Genomic DNA, 20,426 nt, shown 5'->3' with positions numbered 1-20,426 from the left:
ATGATTTAAAGATTTGCAGTAAAAAAGGCATTGGTGCATAGTTGAAAAAGCAGGAGCTTTGAAGTTAAACAAACCAGTTATAGTCTTGGTTCCAACACTAGTTACAATAGCTGGCATGTGCGTTTCTTTTTCCTTTATCGCTCCCTTGCTCCCTCTTTTTTTTTTTTTTTTTTTTTTTTTTGGCCTCCAGTGCTCAGTGAAGAAACTTAACATTAAGTAAATTAGTCTAGATAGAATTCAACTAGAATTGGCCAGGCATGGTGGCTCATACCTATAATCCCAGCACTTTGGGAGGCTGAGACAGGCAGATCACCCATGGTCAGGAGTTTGAGACCAGCCTGGCCCACATTTCAAAACCTTGAATATACTAAAAATACAAAATTAGCCAGGCGTGGTGGTGCGTACCTGTAATCCCAGCTACTCAGGGGGCTGAGGCAAGAGAATCACCTGATCATGGGAGGTGGAGGCTGCAGTGAGCCAAGATTGCACCACTGCACTCCAGCTTGGGTGACAGAGTGAGGCTCGGTCTCAAAAACAAAAAACAAAAAAAAAGAATTTAACTAAAATCAACACAACTAACAAATCTAATGACTCTTAGTCCCCTACAAAATAAAAGTGAATGAGTTAACCCACTTTCTGACACCTGCTGGGGAGGTTAATCTGGACACCATAAATATGTAGAGCCTGTGACTTTTCCAGATATAGTTTACAAAGTTCAAACTAACATTAAAATACCAAAGAGTTGTCCAAAAATTACAATGCATTGACCTTTTAAATTGTATAGCAGAAACATCATTATGTTGTGGAAAGCACAAAGGCTTTGAGTCCTGGCCTGACCCCTAGTTACTTAACCTCTCTGTATCTGCTTTCTCATCTATAAAACCATGATACTGATGTCTATCTCACAAAGACTTGTTAAGAGATTAGATTACATATGATGTAAAGTGTCTCTGTACTTCACTTTAAGCTAAATAATATTAGCCCTCCTTCATTATCTAACATCACTTTTCAAAGGCCTTCCTTCAAAAATAGTTTCATGTTCCTCTTTCCCTCATAAATGTGAAATAAGTTAGATATGATGATGGAGTCAATCAACTAGTTACATCGTCTTTTACAGCAAGGAATAAAGAACTTCGGTCTTGATAATGATACTTATAACTACTTTAAATTTGAAAACAGAACCAAAACATCCATTTCACTTTGATTTCACGTATGCTTTTTTCCCTAACACAAATGCACCAGGCAGTAAAGTGATCATTTACCTGCTTCCATGGATCAAAGCTACACTACCTAAGAAGAAAAAAGATCACACAACTTGCACTATAGTGATTTCCTCAGTAGTCTGCCCTGGTTGGAGGGTATTACTTGTCTTTTTTCCTCTATCATCTTTACTTCCCACTCAAGTGATCTGGGAGTAGCCAAGGTAATAATTTCCTCTTGTGAACTATTATTATGAAGCTAAAGAACATGTATAACGTTCTTCTCAATTTCTTTCATCCATCTTAACTCTGGTTATTTATTTAAGGCTGATTTGATCTCCATGGAAGAAACAACAATACCATGCTCGTTTCAGGTATTTAATTTTTATATATGAAAATTAACTTCTTTCATTTTCCATTTATTCTCTCAACAAATATTTATTATCACCTACTGTATGCTAAGGACACAATTAGGCTCTAAGTATAAAGGTTTCTAGGTCATTTATAAAATTTGTGAGATTGGTTTCCAAGGAAAGATGAAACTAAACACATAAATTACCCAAAACATATCTATCAAGAAAAGCAAACGAGCTAAAAGCAAAAACACAATCCATGATTTATAAAACTCAAGCCCTAAATTACATGTAGTCTCACACTTTTTTCCGGATAGCAAGTAAATACACATTATCTGTATTAGAAGTTTTTTCTCTTGAGTTTAGCTTGATAATCAACCATGTTTTTTGGCAGAAGCAAGAGAGCTATCCACCTCTTGCCCTCTTTTTCTCCCCACTACCCCCAACACATATTCCAAATATGTTGTTAACTAACTCTCAATATGGTAACTCCCTTCATTCAATCACTAAAGTCACAAACTTGATAAGATTTGGCATAAAGACCCATCCTAGTAACTACTAGTGGTTACTAAGGAAAGAAAAAGGAAGTGCTAAGAGTAGACCAGAGTAGGAATTAATCTTACAGGTATTGGAATCAGACATGAGAAATATTACAGTATTTTAAGTCTTGAGGCTAGAAGATTTTCTTCTTGGGAATCACAAAAATATTAAGACCACTACACAGATTTCATTTGCAGCCATTTGTGGCAAATGTTGTGGCAAATGAATGAATTTGACTTGTTTGAAATCAACGTATTTGCCTCTAAATGCTATTCTTCAAAAATTCAAAACACTAATGATCACATTTAAGCACAAAATTAACATAAACTAGACTGCAGCTACCACTTTGCTGCAACACAAGAAAACAATTATCTCCAAAATTAATTTTCTTAATTTCTTTCAACTACACCAAGTTTGTGTTACATTTCTTTTCCTGTCATGAATTCTGAAAACTGTCATTCCCACATCTAAACAGTCTAATTAACAAAAACTAAAAAAGAAAGAAAAAAGAACAGAAAATTAGTCCACGACATCTGAACATAAAAAGAATATGTTGAAAATCACACTCAAGTGTCTTTTTTAAAGTTCCAAGCAATGGTTCAGTTTCCCTTTTTCTCTCTGCTCTGCACACCCTCACCTCCCCCCGTCTCCACCATTCCACTTCGCCCAGACAGAGGGTAACAGTCTGAGCTGCCCTGGTTGAGTTGATCCTAAAGTTAACATTCAGCAGCCCATTTCCAGACAGCAGCGCTAAATCTATTTGGATAAAACGCGTGTGACCCAGACAGTTGGCATCTGGCCCAAACGCGTTGCACCGGCAGCTCAAATAAAAACAAGAGTAAGAAACTCACTCTCTTGTTCCCTCTCAGTGCGCTTTCTCAATCTCTCGCTCACTTTTCCTCTAGTACAAGGAAAGAAAGCATCAAAGACAGGAATTGCAGCACATATTATCAGAAAGAGGCTTTCCAATACCCCATTCTCGCACTCTCGCTCTCCCTCCTCAATCCCTGAACTTTGGTCCCATACACCATATATACAGACATACCCCGATAAACAAGGCTCCGGAGGGTTATGAGTCTAGCACGTCCCAAGTGGCCAAAAGTAAATCAAAAACACACGCTTCCATCTCTTTGATTAGCCTATTAAGAGCTTAACATGTCCTAGAGCATCGGGGCTACAGCTAGCACATTAATGCTACCCTCTGAGTCCAAGCATAAAATATGCACTTGTCTGAAGACTTACGACACTGACATGAAACTACAAAATGCAGAAGACTTTTCTTTAAGAAAACTGGAAATCAATTTAAAACACACACATCATTATTACCTTCCGGATTACTATTTGGTGATCAGTTAAAAGATTACAATAATCATAATCAAGTCCACTTCACAAAACATGTATTGTATATTCATAAAATAAACGTATTTTTTGCATCATAAAATAATTGCAAGTCCCAGAATTCTACAACCCCCGACAAGTCTGGAGTTAAAAAGATATCTATTTGTAAAATGAGTTCAGTCAAGCTCACTCATTGCCATTTAAAAAAAAAAAGAAAAAGAAAAAAAAAAAAAACCCAAAACACACACACAGAAAAAAAGTTTTCTAAGCGTTATTCGGAAGACAAGCAAAGCACAAGTTGTTGGTTTAAAAAGGAAAAAAAAAAAAAAAAAAAAAAAAAAAAAAAAAAAAAGCTTCATTGAATATTGTTAAGTCTTCCTTACCGTTTTCATCTTCAAATTCTGATAAAAAGTAAGTTTCAGACAATAGAGATTGCACTGGACGACTCACGTACTCCCTCTCTTCTCTAACTTTTTTTAATTTTTTTTTTTTTAATTTTTTGCCCCCCTTTGCAAAGCCACACCAGCCAGTTATTCTGCAGCCAGAATAAAACCCTATGGTCTGGCTAACCCGGGCTTTAGAGAACTGACTTTCCGATTTGGCAGAATAAGAGATGCCTTCAATACATCTAGGCTATCACTCTGAGATGCTGCCTTTGCAAACCCCCTTTCTCTCCCTCCCCACCCCCCAAAAAAGGAAAGGAAAAGAAAGAAAAGACGGGAAAAAAGACTTATTGGGGGTGGAAGTGGTGCCCTCTCTTCCTGGAAAGCTTAGTGCCTTTGCTATGCAAATAACATGTGCGGAGCATCAAAAGGTATCAGGAGAAAAGAAGACAAGAGGAGCAGGAAGGGCAGCAAAGTTTTGTTGAAGTAGCCCTAGATCTCACTACCGGCCCCCAGCCAACTTGAATTGCAGCAGGAGAAAATTTTGGCAGCTTTTCCTCGGAGGCAGAGCACACTGACGTCAGTCTGCAGATGTGCCTGGGCTGCGTCGGGTGCGCATGTGTCCTGGGTCGTCACGTGGAGGGGGAGGGGAGGTAGAGGTACAATCGGGGTAACCAACTACCAGCCATTCAGAAGGGCTTAGACAATGTCAACTTTTCCACACTGTGAATGAGAGAAATTCTGGCCTCTCTAACCTCTCTCCTATCTCACTCCGCCTCTTTTCCTCCTCCTCCTCTAAACTCTTAGAAATTCTAGCCTGGTTTGCTATTAGTTGTTTCTTGGAAAAAGGAAGGGGGAGGGAGAAGGATGAATGACTTTAGATGGACTAATGTCACTGTTAAGATCTCTGGTGTCATTCTCTGTGTAATTTTATTTTTGAACTCCACACAATCAAAATGTTAAAACTTGCACGTAAACAGTGCCTGTGAGGAAACTTAAAGCTTAGATTCGTGGAGCAGGCAGACAAGCCTCAGTAGCTACAAGTGTACAAAATGCCTGTGTTTTATACATACTTCAGCAAGTAAGGTTAGCACCAAAAGGAAAAGTAAACTAAAGTAAACTAATACCAGCACATTTTCCATCTGATTATCGACTTCAGGTTATGTGGAGCTTTAAAAGAAAAAAAAAAAAAAAGTAGGGGAGGAGGGAGCGGGGGAAGAGAGAAGCTTGCATTATTTCCAGATGAGGGTGAGACTGGATGGTGTTTTAAAGTGCAACCGGGAAAAACCACAAGTGGAGTGTATTTTTTTAAAGTCAGTCCATTGAATGAAACTTCAATGATGCCCAAATGAAAATAAATCCGAAATAGGACCTCCCTCCCACCACCCCCCACCAAAAAAAAAAAGGGAGGGGGGAACAGGAACCCTGCTGCGATCTCAAGATAAACAAACAAAACCTCAAAACTGGTTCTTCAAGCTTCCCAAGCCCACCCTCCCTCCCCGCTACACACCAGCTGCCAGTCCAGACTTTAAGGATAAAATACCGCTACAATGTAGCACTTTCACTTTCATTTGCTGAGAGAAACCTGCCACTGGGGAGAAAATGCCCAATGTTTTCCATGTCCTAAGCAAGCAAACAAAGTCTGGCACATACATCGGAAACAGGAAAAAATGTGAAAATAGCTCAGGACAAATGTTGCCTTTCAACGGTGTAATCTGCTGCATCATTTATCTGTCTCTACCATTGAGTGTAGAATAGGGAGCTGTTTAAGAGTTTCCGAGGTTGGGGGCAGGGGAAAATTGACGCCTTGAAATTCCAGTCCTTAGTTAATGCCAAGTCGATTTCCGATGGCCAGAACCAGAAAGGAGAATTGGACCAGGGGGAAGGGAGTAGGATGATCTTTCCGAACACCGGCTCTTAAATTTCAAGCTTCTGCTAACATTATTGCCCATTTGATTTTTTTTTTTTTTTTCTTCCTACGCCGGAGGTAGTAGGTGTAATTCTTCTGGTGAATCTATGAATAGTTGGCTAAAAGGAGGCATGAATCAGACCGAGAACGTCCAAGAATACAGTTATTTCAATTCTTCTTCAAGGGTTGAAAGTGTCCGGAAAGCATCTGTCCACAGTCAATAGTCCTCATCCTGACGTTAATCAGTAGTATTTGGCTAAATGCCATTTAAAATGTAGAAATCTGTTCAATAGTTGGCCTTGAGTTTTAAATAAAGATGATTCATATGTATGTATGTATGTGTGTGTATTTGTATGTGTACATATGTGTGTACATATATGTGAAATACATGAGGTAGCAAAATATAGCAAGAATTGTAAACACCAAAAATAAGAAAAGTAGGCATCCAATGACTATTTAAATAGTTTTGAACCTTAACCTTCCTTAATTTTTCCAGTACTGGCAGTAAATAGGGACAGCCAGTACACACAAAAAAAATAAAGGTATGAGCAGTAAACATCTATATATGCTCTCTGAAAAGATTTTACCCTCAACTAAGATAAACTGCCCTACAAAGTAGCAGCTTGTAGAGGAGCTTACTTAGTGGGAGTGGACTTTGGCTAATTACTTATTCAAAGAGTGCCATCCTGTGTCTAAACAGAGTAATGAAACTTTTCCAGCAGATTCTGTCTCCAAGTGATTGGGTCAAGAATACTGTGAAAAACTGGTGAAAATTGATTAGGGTGGGAAATGGCGAATTGTCAGTTTAACTTTATATATGTGTATATATATATATGTGTTTGTGTAAATATTTTAACTGCATTGCAGAAAATTTCAAACATATACCAAAAAAACAACAACAACAGTATAATGAACACTCATGCAGCCATCATCCAGTTTCAAGTGTTCAAGTGTGACCAACTTTGTTTCATCTATTATGTATTCCCATTAGTTGTTCCATCAACCCTACTGTATGAAGTCAACCTCGGATATCATTTCATTGCATCCATTAAGTATTTCCCTGTATTTCTAAAATAAAAGGACTAAAAAATAAATACACACCACTATTATTCTTAAAACATCAGTAACTCTTTTCTTAAAACATCAGTTACTCTTTCATGTCATCAAATATTGTACTCAGCTGTCCCAATTGCAAAAAGGGCTTTAAAAAATGCCTCTTTTATTAGAATCAAGATCCATACATTGCAATGGCTTGATCTCTTTTTAAATAAACTTTTAATTGAAGTAAAATATTCATGCAGAAAAATGCATAAATAATTATATAGTTTGATGACAAGTGTTCAGTCTAATGAATTTTCACAAGTGAACTGTCCCGTGTAACCGCCATTCTCTTAAGTCTCTTTTAAATTTTTATTATCTATTTACTTACTTAAATTGACTAATAAATATATATATATATTAGCTGAGACTACAGGCATGAACCACCATCCCCAGCTAAGTTTTTTTTGTTGTTGTTGTTGTTTTGAGACGGAGTCTCGCTCTGTCGCCCAGGCTGGAGTGCAGTGGCATGATCTCGGCTCACTACAAGCTCTGCCTCCCGGGTTGACCCCGTTCTCCCGCCTCATCCTCCAGAGTAGCTGGGACTACAGGCGCCTGCCACCACGCCCGGCTAATTTTTTGTATTTTTAGTAGAGACAGGGTTTCACTGTGTTAGCCAGGATGGTCTCAATCTCCTGACCTCGTGATCCGCCTGTCTGGGCCTCCCAAAGTGCTGGGATTACAGGTATATCTTACCATTTTAATACAAGATATTTAAATTAATAAGATATTTAAATACAAGATATTTAAATACAAATATCTTGTATTTAACACTTCTGTTACCATGGAAATGTATGTACTATACCCATCCATTTTTTTCTTCATAAACTAAACACTGAAAGAATTTTAGTTGCAATAAAAATTCTTGAAAATTATTATAGAGACCAATTTTTTTCTCTTTCAAAACTTTTCCCTCCAGCTTTTCTTTTCCTTCTTCGTTTAATTAAGAAATGAAGATTGGGCCGGGTGCGGTGGCTCACGCCTGTAATCCCAGCACTTTGGGAGGCTGAGGCGGGCGGATCATGAGGTCAGGAAATCGAGACCACGGTGAAACCCCATCTCTACTAAAAATACAAAAACTTAGCCGGGCGTGGTGGCAGGCGCCTGAAGTCCCAGCTACTCGGGAGGCTGAGGCAGGAGAATGGCGTGAACCTGGGAGGTGGAGCTTGCAGTGAGCCAAGATTGCGCCACTGCACTCCAGCCTGGGTGACAGAGCGAGACTCCGTCTCAAAAAAAAAAAAAGAAGAAGAAAGAAATGAAGATTATGGGCAGAATAGAGTTGACAGGAAACTCCTTAGTCACATCTTAAAAAAAAAAAAAAGCTAGCAGTCTTTAGAAAACTAATATACTTAAGTGAACCCCATTCAGGAAACCAGAGATGAAATAAATGGAAACTGGGGAGGGAAGAAATTTGTTTATATGTATATATTTCAAAAACCAAAAAACAGAAGCTGTATTAGTCAGGTTTCTCTAGAGGGACAGAACTAATAGGATAGATGTATATATGAAGGGGAGTTTATTAAGGAGTATTGACTCACACGATCATAAGGTGAAGTTCCACAATAGGCCATCTGCGAGCTGAGAAGCAAGGACACCAGTCCAAGTCCCAAAACCTCAAAAATAGAGAAGCTGACAGTGTAGTCTTCAGTCTATGACCAAAGGCCCAAGGGCCCCTGGCAAACTACTGGTATAGGTCCAAGAGTCCAAAAGCTGAAGAACTTGGAGTCCGATGTTTGAGGGCAGGAAGCATCCAGCACGGGAGAAAGATGAGGCTGGAAGACTCAGTCAGTCTAGTACTTCCACGTTCTTTTGCCTGCTTTTATTCTAGCCATGCTGGCAGCTGATTAGATTGTGCCCACCCAGCTTGAGGGTGGGTCCTCCTCTCCCAGTCCGCTGACTCAAATGTTAATCTCCTTTGGCAACACCCTCACAGACACATCCAGGAACAATACTTTGCATCCTTCAATCCAATCAAGTTGACACTCAACATTAACCATCAGAAGTCTACCTTTTGCCAACTTGAACTCATACACATCTCCTGAAATCATACATAATCTTCAAATAAAGACAATAATAATAAGGTCATAATTATGCCTAACATAATACAGCTATCTCTATCCTTTGTAAAACCGGAAGCACACTAATCCTTTAACTGCTATTACATAAAGTTGCCACTTAAATGCTGATATGAAGTCAATAAATTTTATGCCACACGATAAAGGAAAAAGGAAAATGAAGATATTTTCTTAGTACAACTGTTTACATGTATAAACATGTTCTTAATAAAATAAGGAGGAAATACTCATGAGAACTATAGTCCTTGTTTCTGCAACTGGTAACGGTGGTCATAGCTGATACTGATGACAACCTTCTTCTACTACTCATTCTGTATTCCGTGTGCCTTCAGCAAGCACCTCAGCAGGTCGTGGTTTTCTTCCTGGTAGAGTAACCCAAACCTTCATTCTGGAAGGGTCTGGGTCATTTTTAGTCCTGCTTAGATTGGGTTGTTGTAGTTTCCCATTGACCTTAATCACAGGGCATGGTAATACTAAGAGAGGTCCTAAGGGATCTCCTGTATTCTACACATACTCTTCCTTACCTCCATTAGGTAAGGAAGAGTAGACTGATTTCAAGATGAGCAGTAGACTGATTTCATCTTGATAGTCTGGGTCAATCACCCCAGGCAACACTGTAACTCCCTTCTTAGCCTGTTGACTTAAAGGTAGGAGGAGCCCAAAGTGTCTGGTTGGTAATATTAACTTCCAGTTTAATGGAATCATTGTTGTGTCTCCTGGTGGCAGCACCCTCCACTCTGGACCTAAGACCTTTAGGCCAGCAAAATGTAATGTCGCGGGAATAGGAAGCAAAAATTTTTCTAATGGGCCCCTAGGGGTGATGGTGAGTGGTGCCACTTCCACTTCCTTGATTCCTGCACCCGTGAATCCTGGCTATGGGAGAAACTGTACCTTATATTGGACACTGATTCAGAGCATACACAGCCTTCTGGAGAACTCTGCACCAGCCCTGCGAAGTACTGTCACCTAGTTGGTGTTGTAATTGTGACTTCAAAAGGCCATTCCACTGTTCTATCAATTCAGCTGCTTCAAAATGATAAGGAGAAGACCAGTGAATTCCAAGAGCATGAACATACTGCCGCACTTTAGCCGTAAAGTATGTGCCTTGGTCAGAGGCAATGCTATACAGAATACCATGATGGTGGACAAGGCATTCCATGCAGGATAGGCAAACCCATATTTGGAGTAAGTGTCTATTCTGCTAAGGACAAACTGCTGCCCTTTCCATGATGGAAGAGGTCTAATATAATCAATCTGCCACCAAGTAGCTGGCTGATCACCCCAAGGAATGGTGCCATATCAAGGGCTCAGTGTTGGTTTCTGCTGCTGGCAAATCAGGCACTCAGCAGTGGTCATAGCCAGGTCAGCCTTGGTGAGTGGAAGTCCATGTTCCCAAGCCCATGCGTAACCTCCATCCCTACCACCATGGGCACTTTGTTCATGGGCCCATTGGGTGATGACAGGGGTGGCTGGGGAAAGGGGCTGAGTGATGCCCAGAGAATAAGTCATCCTATCCACTTATTAAAATCCTCCTTTGCTGAGGTCACCTTTGATGAGCACTCACAAGAGATACAAATATAGTTTTTGACCACTCAGAGAGGTCCATCCACATACGTCTTCCCCAAATTTCTTCATCACTAATTTTCCAATCATGCTTCTTCCAAGTCCCTGACCATCCAGCCAAACCATTTGCTACAGCCCATGAATCAGTATATAATCGCACATCTGGCCATTTCTCATTCCATGCAAACTGCACAAGCAGGTGCACTGCTCGAAGTTCTGCCCACTGGGAAAATTTCCCTTCACCACTGTCTGTCAGTGATGTTCTAGAAAGCAGCTGTAGTGCTGCAGCTGTCCACTTTTGGGTGGTGCTTGCATATCGTGCAGAACCATCTGTAAACCAGACCGTTGTCTTCTCTTCCTCTTTCAACTGTTCAAAGAGAGCTCCCCATGAGGCCATTGGTGCAGGCTGGGGGAAAGAGAGCTAGGTGGCAAGAGCAGGGACCATTGGCATTTGAGCCACTTTCTCACATAACTTACTTGTGCCCTCAGGACCTGCTCAAGCCTGATCACATATATACACTTCCATTTGATGATGGAATGCTGCTGTGCATGCCCCCACTTTATGGTTAGATGGATCAGAAAGCACGAGTTTATGACAGTTTAGGTTGCGTGGTGACTTGATGACCCACAGTCAAACATTTAGTTTCTACCAGCCAAGAACTGTCTCTCAAAAGGAGAGTACTTATCTGCAGAAGATGACAGGTCCTTGCTCCAAAATCCTAGAGGCCTCTGCTGTGATTCACCTATGGGGGCCTGGTAAAGGCTCCAAATAGCATCCCTATCTGCCACTGACATCTCAAGCACCATTGGATCTGCTAGGTCATATGGCCCAAGTGGCAGAGCAGCTTTCACAACAGCCTAGACCTGTTGCAGAGCCTTCTCCTGTTCTGGACCCTACTCAAAACTGGCAGCCTTTTGGGTCACTCGATAAATGGGCTGGAGTAATACACCAAAATGAGGAATGTGTTGCCTCCAAAATCCAAATAGACCCACTAGGTGTTGTCCCTCTTTCTTGGTTGTAGGATGGGGCAAATGCAGCAACTTATCCTTCACCTTAGAAGGAATATCTCGAGAGGCCCCACACCACTGGACTACTAGAAATTTTACTGAGGTAGAAGATCCCTGAATTTTAGTTAGATTTATTTCCCATCCCCTGGCATGCAAATGTATCTCCAATACATGTGTTGGCTACAGTGTACAATACAGTACAATACAGTGTGTTGGCTACTGCTTGCTCACTAGATCCAGTCACATACTGTCATCAATGTAATGAACCGGTGTGATGTCCTGCGGAAGGGAAAAGTGATCAAGATCTCTGCAAACAAGATTATGACACAAAGCCGGAGAGCTGATATACCCCTGAGGTACGACAGTGAAGGTATATTGCTGGTCTTGCCAGCTGAAGGCAAATTGCTTCTGATGGGTCTTACAAACAGGAATGGAGGAAAAGCCACTTGCCAAATCAATGGCTGCACACTAGGTACCAGGAGATGTATTAATTTGTTGAAGCAATGAAACCACCTCTGGCACAGCAGCTGCAAATGTAGTCACGACTTGGTTAAGCTTATGATAATACACTGTCATTCTCCAAGATTCATCTCTCTTCTGTACAGGTCAAATAGGAGAGCTGAATGGAGATGTGGTGGGAATCACCACCCCTGCATCTTTCAAGTCCTTGATGGTGGCACTAATCTCTGCACTCCCTTCAGGGATGTGATACTCGTTTTTGTTGTTTTGTTTGTTTTTACAATATTGTTTTTGATGTACTATTTTTCTAGGTAGAGGCAGCTCTAATGGCTTCCATTTGGCCTTTCCCACCATAATAGCCTTCATCCTACTGGTCAGGGAGCCAATGTGGGGATTCTGCCAGCTGCTAAGTATGTCTATGCCAATTATGCATTCTGACACTGGGGAAATGACCATAGGATGAATACAGGGACCCACTGGACTCCTGGGGACTTGAGCTAAAACTCCATTAAGTACCTGACCTCCATAAGCCCCTACTTTAACTGGAGGACCACAATGATGTTTTGGGTCCCCTGGAATCAATGTCAGCTCAGAGCCAGTATCCAGTAAGTCCCTGAAAAGTCTGATCATTCCCCTTTCCCCAGTGCAGTTACTCTGGTAAAAGGCCACAGGTCTCCTTGGGGAAAGATGGGAGAAAGATTAACAGCATAAATTGTCGGTAGTGTAGTGGGGTCCTTCCTCAGGGGACCCAGGTTTCCCATCATTCATTCCCTCCAGCTTTTCTTTCTTCATTTAATTAAGAAATGAAGATTATGGGCAGAACAGAGTTGACAGCAAACTCCCTAGTCACACCCTCCCAAAAAAGTTAGAGGAGTCTTTAGAAAACTAATAAATTTAAGTGAACCCTGTTCAGGAAACCAAAGATGGAATAAATGGAAATTGGGGAGAGGAAGAAATTTGTTTATATATAGTTATATATTTCAGAAACTGAAAACTAGAAGCAAAGGCAGAAGAATTTGACAGCCAAAGAACAGGGATTGAGGAATTTATAGAGGTAAGAACAAACCCTTAAAAATTTTAATACATTAACCTATAAATTAAACTTAAATGTTTAAGTTGAAAACCACGTCATTTCTTAAAATTAGACTGCTTGTGTTTTCAGAAAAATGACATGAAGAATTCTGATTGTATACTTGCTGGGAATTAATTGCTGCATTGAAGCAGGTGACTCTCTCTAAAGATGATGAATTATTAATTCAACTTCTGAGATATTAAAACTAGATGTAGCACATTAAAACCAAACTCTCATGGTGACTCATACCTGAAATCTCTTGCTTTGGGAAGCTGAAATGGGAATTCCTGGCTTGAGGCCAGGAATTTGAGACGAGAGTGGGCAACATAGCAAGTCACTGACTCTACAAAAATTTTTTTTAAAAATTAGCTGGGTATAGTGGTGCACACCTGTAGTCCTAGCTACTTGAGAGGTTGAGATAGGAGGATTGCCTGAGCCCAGGAGTTTGAGGTTACAATGAGTTATGATGCTGCCACTATACTCTAGCCTAGGTGACAGAGCAAGAACTTGTTTCTAAAAAAAAAAAAATGTTAAAACCAAATTCCATATACTTTCTTTTTTTTTGAGACAGAGTCGCACTCTGTCGCCCAGGGTGTGATCTCAGCTCATTGCAATCTCTGCCTCCCAGGTTCAAGCAATTCTTGGGCCTCAGCCTCCCAAGTAACTGGGATTACAGGCTCATGCCACCATGCCCGGCTAATTTTTGTATTTCTAGTAGAGATGGGGTTTTACCATGTTGGCCAGTTTGGTCTCATACTCCTGACCTCAGGTGATCCACCTCCCTCTGCCTCCCAAAGTGCTAGGATTACAGGCGTGAGCCACCACACCTGGCCAAATTGCATATACTTTCAATATGATACATTTTACTCCTTCAATACGATGGGATTTGAATCTCATATAGTAAAAATAAATATTTTCTAATTATCGTAGAATTTCTTAAGTGCAAAGACTCAAAGCATAAAGGAAAAGACTGATGAGTTTTACTTTATTAAATGAAAATTAAAAGATCATTAAAAAGTGAAAAATATAAACCAGAGATTGGGAGGATTTGCAATACATATAATTGAAACAGAATAAATATCTCTCATTAAATAACTCTCACAAATCTATGAGAGGCAGACCAAAAAAACTGGAAAATGCCTTAAATAGGCAAGTCACGGGAGAAAACAAGCTAAGACCAATAAATAAATAATGAAGTGTTCAACCTCACTAGCAATCATAACTATGTGGTATGCAATGGAATACTCTACAATGAAGTTACTCTTCAGCCATAAAAAAGAATGAGATCCTATCACTGGCACCAACATAAATGGAACAGGAGGTCATTATGTCAAGTGAAATAAGCCAGGCACAGAAAGACAAACTTCAAACATTCTCACTTATTTGTGGAAGGTAAAAATTAAAACAATTGAACTCATGGAGACAGAGAGTAGGAATATGGTTATCAGAGGCTGGGAAGGATAGTGGGGGGCAGGGCGTTGAAGAGAAGTGGGGATGGTTAATGGGTACAAAATAATAAAGAAATGCATGGCTGGGCATAGTGGCTATAATCCCAGCACTTTGGGAGCCCAAGGTAGAGGACTGCTTAAGCCCAGGAGTTCAAGACCAGCCTGGGCAACATATGGGGACCCTGTGTCTACAAAAAATAATTTAAAATAAAAATTTTTAAAAAGAATGCATAAGACCTAGTATTTGCTAGTTCAACAGGGTGACTACAGTCAAATACAATTTAATGGTACATTTTAAAATAACTAAAAAAGTATAATTAGATTGTTTGTGAAACAAAAGAGAAATGCTGGAAGTGATGGATATCACATTTACCCTGATGTGATTATTACACATTGCATGCCGGTATCAGAATGTCTCATGTGCCCTATAAATATATACACCTACTATGTGCCCATAAAAATAAAAAATAAAAAATTAATTAAAAAATAAAAACAGAATGAAAGATATAGAAAATAAACATTTTTTTTTCAGTTTTGAGGAGGCAAGCTAGTTAGAAAAAAAAGACTTAATTCCTCACCTTATGTCATTTGCCAAAAATCCTTCTAAATATACATAAAATGAGCAAACAGATGAAAATTAATTATTAATATGAGGGCTAGAACCTGGGGATCCAATCTCAAAATTAGTCATATTCCTGAAAATGGATTCAGAACAACTGTACAAAAACAGACAAATACATATCAGAAGAAAACTTTCCTGAATTTAAGAATGACTTAAATTGGAAGATTAAAAGTCTCATTCTTTTCCAGTTAAAATCAATGTAAAGAAACCAAAACCTAGACATATTCTGGCAAAATGTTTAAATGTTTAAAAGAAAATAAAAGCTAAAAAATTAAGTTTGTTGAAAAAAAAGAGAGAGACATGAGACCATCATTCAAGAGTAAAAAGTAGATTTATCATAAAAAAGACATATGCTTTTTACCACAGAACAAAGACATTCTATGATGTGTAAAGGCTTAACATCCTTCCTTCTTTCCTTCCTTCCTTCATTTATTATTTTATTCAGGAAATATTTATTGAGTACTGACTATAAGTTATGTTTTTGAAAATAATTACCGAAGGCATATATCAGTAGTCTAAGTGATATAAAAAATAACAACTCAAAAATGGGAGAAACTGACATATAAAAGGACCAGCAATAAGAAAAAAATCAATTTAACAGAGTTAAGATTAAATCACAGTTACAAAAATAATTACAAAAGGATGGGTGCAGTGGCTTACACCTGTAATCCCAGCACTTTGGGAGGCTGAGGTGGGTGAATCACTTGAGGCCAGGAATTCAACACCAGCCTGGCCAACATGGTAAAACTCCATCTCTACTAAAATTGTAAAACTTAGCTTGGCATGGTAGTAGATGTCTGTAATCCCAGCTACCTCGGGAGGATGAGACAGGAGAATCACTTGAACTTGGGAGGTGGAGGTTACAATGAGCCAAGATAACGCCACTGGCACTCCAGCCTGGGAGACAGAGTGAGACTCTGTCTCAAAATAATAATAATAATAATAATTCCAAAAGTATATGCAAAATAAAATTGGAAGATTAAAAATTAAAGCTTGGGCAATGATTTCTTAGGAAAATGCTGCCACCCAAACCAGGGGTGACAATGAATTTCAAACAAAGTAGAGTAAAAACCAAAACTGCTACAAAGGACCAGGAGAATCATAGTCGTTTACAATGATCAACAATCCCAAACTGTTATGTACTAAATAACACAGCATCAAAATACTTGAGATAGAAACTCTTAGAAACTCCACGGAGAAATTGATAGACATGCAACCATAGTAAGCTTCTTGATAAACCAGGTACACTTTTAAAATAATGTGATAAATTTCAGGATTAAATAATTGCATTACAAATGAAGCCATTAAAAAATCTAGGGTAGCCTGGTTCAGTAGGGTGCCCCTGTAGTCCTAGCTTCTTGGGAGGTCAAGGCAGAAGGATCACTTGTGGCCAGGAGTTTGAGGCTGTAGTGTGCTATGATCATGCCTGCGAATAGCTACTGCACTCCAGCCTGAGCAACATAGTGAGGCCCTGTCTGTAAAAACAAGGGAGGCGAGGGGACAAAATATAGGTGAAGAATTAACTATCTGGGAATAGGTAAACCTAAAACAATGGAAGAGACAACAAAGGGAATGACAGATCCACTTATATTGTTTGAATATAAGTAAATAAAAAGAATAAACAAAATTAAAAGGTTAATGGCATACTGGAAAAAACTACAACAAATAGGATAGACAAAAAACTAAATATATAAAGTTTCCTTATAAAAAAAAAATCAAAAGCTGTAGCTCCATGCTAGTGCTGTCCAGTTGAACTTTCCAGAACATTCAGAAATGTTCTGAATCTGCACTGTCTAATATGGTAGCCACTGCTCACAAGAGCACTTGAAATGTAGCCAGTGCCAATGTTGAAATGATAATAGTTGGGGTGTATTTAGTTAAATAAATTTTATTATTAAGATTGCTATTACTAAAATAATTTTATCATTAAAATTTATTTCACCTGTTTCTTTTTACTTGTTTAACAAGGCCATAAGAAAATTTATTATAAAATTACATACATAGTTCGCATTAGGTGCCTATTCAGTATTGTTCTAGAATAATGATCAAGGAAACAAAGAGAAAATTCACAAAATAAGAAATACAGCCAGTAATCTATAAAAAAAGTTCCATTTCACTTATAATCCTAGAAATATAAATTAAAACAAGAATTTTTTATCAAATAGACAAAATTTTTAAAAATGCTCATTGTTGGCAAGGGTTCCATAAAATGGGCACTCTCATACACTGCTGGTGGGGGTAGAAATTGCTTCAACCTTTCTGGAAAGGCATTTGGCAATATGAATCAAGAGCCTTAGTGGCCAGGCAAGGTGGCTCACATCTGTAATTCCAGCACTCTGGGAGGTCAAGGTGAGTGGATTTGCTTGAGCCCAGAAGTTTTAGACCAGTCTGGGCAACAGGACAAAACCCCGTCTCTACAAAAAATACAAAAACTTAACCAGGCGTGGTGGGGCACACCTGTAGTCTCAGCTACTTAGGAGGTTAAGGTGGGAGGATCACTTGAGCCAGGGAGGTTGAGGCTGCAGTGAGCCATGATTTCACCACTGCATTTCAGCCTGGGCTAAAATCTCAAACAAAACAAAACAAAACAAAACACTTACACTCTTTGACCTAGTGTCTCTATTTCTAGGAATTTATATAAAGACATTGATCATGGTGCTGTTTTTAAGAGTGAAAGACTGGAAACAACCTCAATAGCCAATAACAGAAAAATTGTTAAATAAATTATGGTACTCCTACTTTGTTAATAGTCCAGTAGCCTTGAAAATGTTTTTTCTAATATTACCTAGTTATGAGAGAAATACAACGAAGAGTAAAACAAGCAGAGCTCATTATATAGTATAATCATAAAGAACATTATAAGCATATATGTAAAATGTATAAACACTTCATAAAATTAGGATCATAATTTCATATTTTCTAGCACATGTCATAGAGTTAGGATCAAGGTTAAGTAATACAAAAAAGGTTACAAGTGGTTATCTCTGGGTGGTGGGGTTTTAAATTTTCATTTTAATACTTTCCTTTTTTTTTTTTTCTAAGTACTTATATTTTTACTATAAAAATAAAAAGGCCGGGTGCGATGGCTCACGCCTGTAATCCCAGCACTTTGGGAGGCCGAGGCAGGTAGATCACAAGGTCAGGAGTTCAAGACCAGCCTGGCCAAGATGGTGAAACCCCATCTCTACAAAAAAAAAAAAAAAAAAATAGCTGGGCACGGTGGCAGGCGCCTGTAATCCCGGGTACTCGGGAGGCTGAGGTAGAGAACTGACTGATCCCAGGAGGCGGAGGTTGCAGTGAGCTGAGATCGCGCCACTGCACTCCAGCCTGGGCGACTAGAGCGAGACTCCGTCTCCAAAAAATAAAAATAAAATTTAAAAAGTGGCCAAGTGAGGTGGCTCAAGCCTGTAATCCCAGCACTTTGGGAGGCCAAGGCAGGCGGACTACCTGAGGTCAGGAGTTCAAGACCAGCCTGGCAAACATGGTGAAACCCCATGTCTACTAAAAATACAAAAATTAGCCAGGCATGGTGGCACATGCTTGTAATCCAAGCTACTCGGGAGGCTAAGACAGGAGAATCGCTTGAACCCGGGAGGTGGAGGTTGCAGTGAGCCAAGACTGGCCCACTGCACTCCACTCTGGGTGACAGACTGGGACTCCATCTCAAAAAACAATAATAATAATTTAGTTCCTCACGGGCTGTTAGAAGCAGTCACCCTTAGTGATAAGAAACTACAATATGGACAATCACAACATAGCAGTTGACCTCGTCAAAGTAAGCAAAGGAGAAAGAGCAACAGAATGACAGCAAGATAGGAGTCACAGTCTTTTGTAACCTAGTCTCAGAAGTCATGTCCCTTTGTTCTACTGATTCATTACAAACAAGTCATAAGTTCCCTGGTCCACACCTAATGGGAAGGGGATAACACAAAGCCAGGGATACCAGGAGGTGAAAATTATTGAACAGGGTTTTAGAAGTCTGTCTACTGTAAACACAAATGAACTAAATGTTCCAATAAAAAGGCAGGCCGGTGGCTCATGCCTGTAATTTCAGCACTTTTTGAGGGTGAGGTAGGAGGATCACTTGAGACCAGGAGTTCAAGGCTGCAATGAGCTATGACTGTGCCGTTGCACTGCAGCCTGGGCAACAGAGCAAGACCCTATTTCAAACAAACAAACAAATAAATAAAATATACACATATATATATTCAAAAGTCTATTTAAGTTAGAATAAAAACAATATAGTGTGGAGTTTGTAACATTTGTCAAAATAAAAGACCTGACAATAACACAAATGCCAAGAGGGAAGAAATTGAATTTCAGTATTGTAAATTTCTTATACTATATGTATAAGTGGTATGAATTATTTTTCTAGTATTTTCTGTTGGATTTTGCATCTATGTTCATAAGACTAGGCTACAATTTCCTTACATTATCATTTGCTACCCTAGCCTAGAAAGAATTTACTTTTAAAATATCTTTAATGTTTTCTGAAACATTTTTATATATTATATATCTCTAATGTTACGTAAATGTTTATCAATATACAAATATAGATATATTCCCAACCTTCAAGGAATACATCTAGGGATTGACGGCATATCTCTTTATATACGTTTTTTGTATGTGATTGCTTTATTACATTTACATAACACTTACATAACTTACCAGTCTACTGGTATTAACATTTTATCAGTTTGAATGAAGTAAAACCCTACCTTCCTTTAAATATCTTTACCTTTTCCCATTTATAATTGTCTTAAATATTTCCTCTGCATCACTGAGAATCAAATCATACATCGTTATACGTTTTGCTTCAATCATGGACACATAACTTAGAAAATTCAAGAAGGAAACTATTGTATTTGGTCACATATCTTCCTTTTCTTTCTTTTCTTTTCTTTTTTTTTTAAAGACAGGGTCTGATTCTGTCTCTTTTTTGAGACAGGGTCTCACTCCACCCCGGGTGGAGTGCAGTGGCATTGATCATGGCTCACCATAACCTCAAATTCCTGGGTCAAGCAATCTTCCTGCCTTAGGCTCCTTAGTAACTAGGACTACAGGCGCATGACACCATGCCTGGCTAATTTATTTTTTGTAGAGACAGGGTCTCGCCATGTTGCCCAGACTGGTCTCAAACTCCTGGCTTCAAGCAGTCCTCTCACCTCAACCTCCTTAAGTGTTGGGATTACGGGTGTGAGTCAACATACCCAGTCTTGTATTTGGTCACATTTTTGCTCCTTCCTGTTGTCCTTCTTTCGTAATGTTCCAAGATTCCTTCTTTTATGATTCCCTTTACGTTTCAGGACTTTCTTTTTTTAAATAGAGAATGTGGCCTCACTTTATTGCCCAGGCTTAT

At 39.2% G+C, this 20,426-nt stretch overlaps 3 protein-coding genes across 3 annotated transcripts in view; all 3 read right to left on the bottom strand.

Moving 5' to 3' along the window:
• LOC105499481 (ADAM metallopeptidase with thrombospondin type 1 motif 6) overlaps nt 1-4,413 on the bottom strand; it is a 329,327-nt gene extending 324,914 nt beyond the window's left edge. Inside the window, exon 1 of the mRNA XM_011772051.3 lies at nt 3,814-4,413. Within this exon, the coding sequence (XP_011770353.1) occupies nt 3,814-3,822 (9 nt within the window). The 5' untranslated portion in view covers nt 3,823-4,413. The remainder of the gene's footprint in view (nt 1-3,813) is intronic.
• LOC105499484 (centromere protein K) overlaps nt 1-20,426 on the bottom strand; it is a 99,730-nt gene that overhangs the window by 3,867 nt on the left and 75,437 nt on the right. The gene's annotated exons all lie outside the window — the stretch shown is intronic.
• Nucleotides 9,132-12,758, bottom strand: LOC139363606 (uncharacterized). The gene is given in 14 exon segments (XM_071097891.1): nt 9,132-9,167; nt 9,169-9,727; nt 9,729-10,053; nt 10,056-10,415; nt 10,418-10,447; nt 10,450-10,977; nt 10,980-11,013; nt 11,015-11,051; nt 11,053-11,112; nt 11,114-11,628; nt 11,663-11,709; nt 11,712-12,534; nt 12,536-12,572; nt 12,574-12,758. Coding segments are annotated over 14 exon segments (3,507 nt in total). The 5' UTR covers nt 12,690-12,758.

The sequence above is a fragment of the Macaca nemestrina genome, chromosome 6 (genome assembly GCF_043159975.1).
Source record: "Macaca nemestrina isolate mMacNem1 chromosome 6, mMacNem.hap1, whole genome shotgun sequence".
NCBI classification, from domain to species: Eukaryota; Metazoa; Chordata; class Mammalia; order Primates; family Cercopithecidae; genus Macaca; species Macaca nemestrina.
This window is presented reverse-complemented; position numbering and strand designations above follow the sequence as displayed.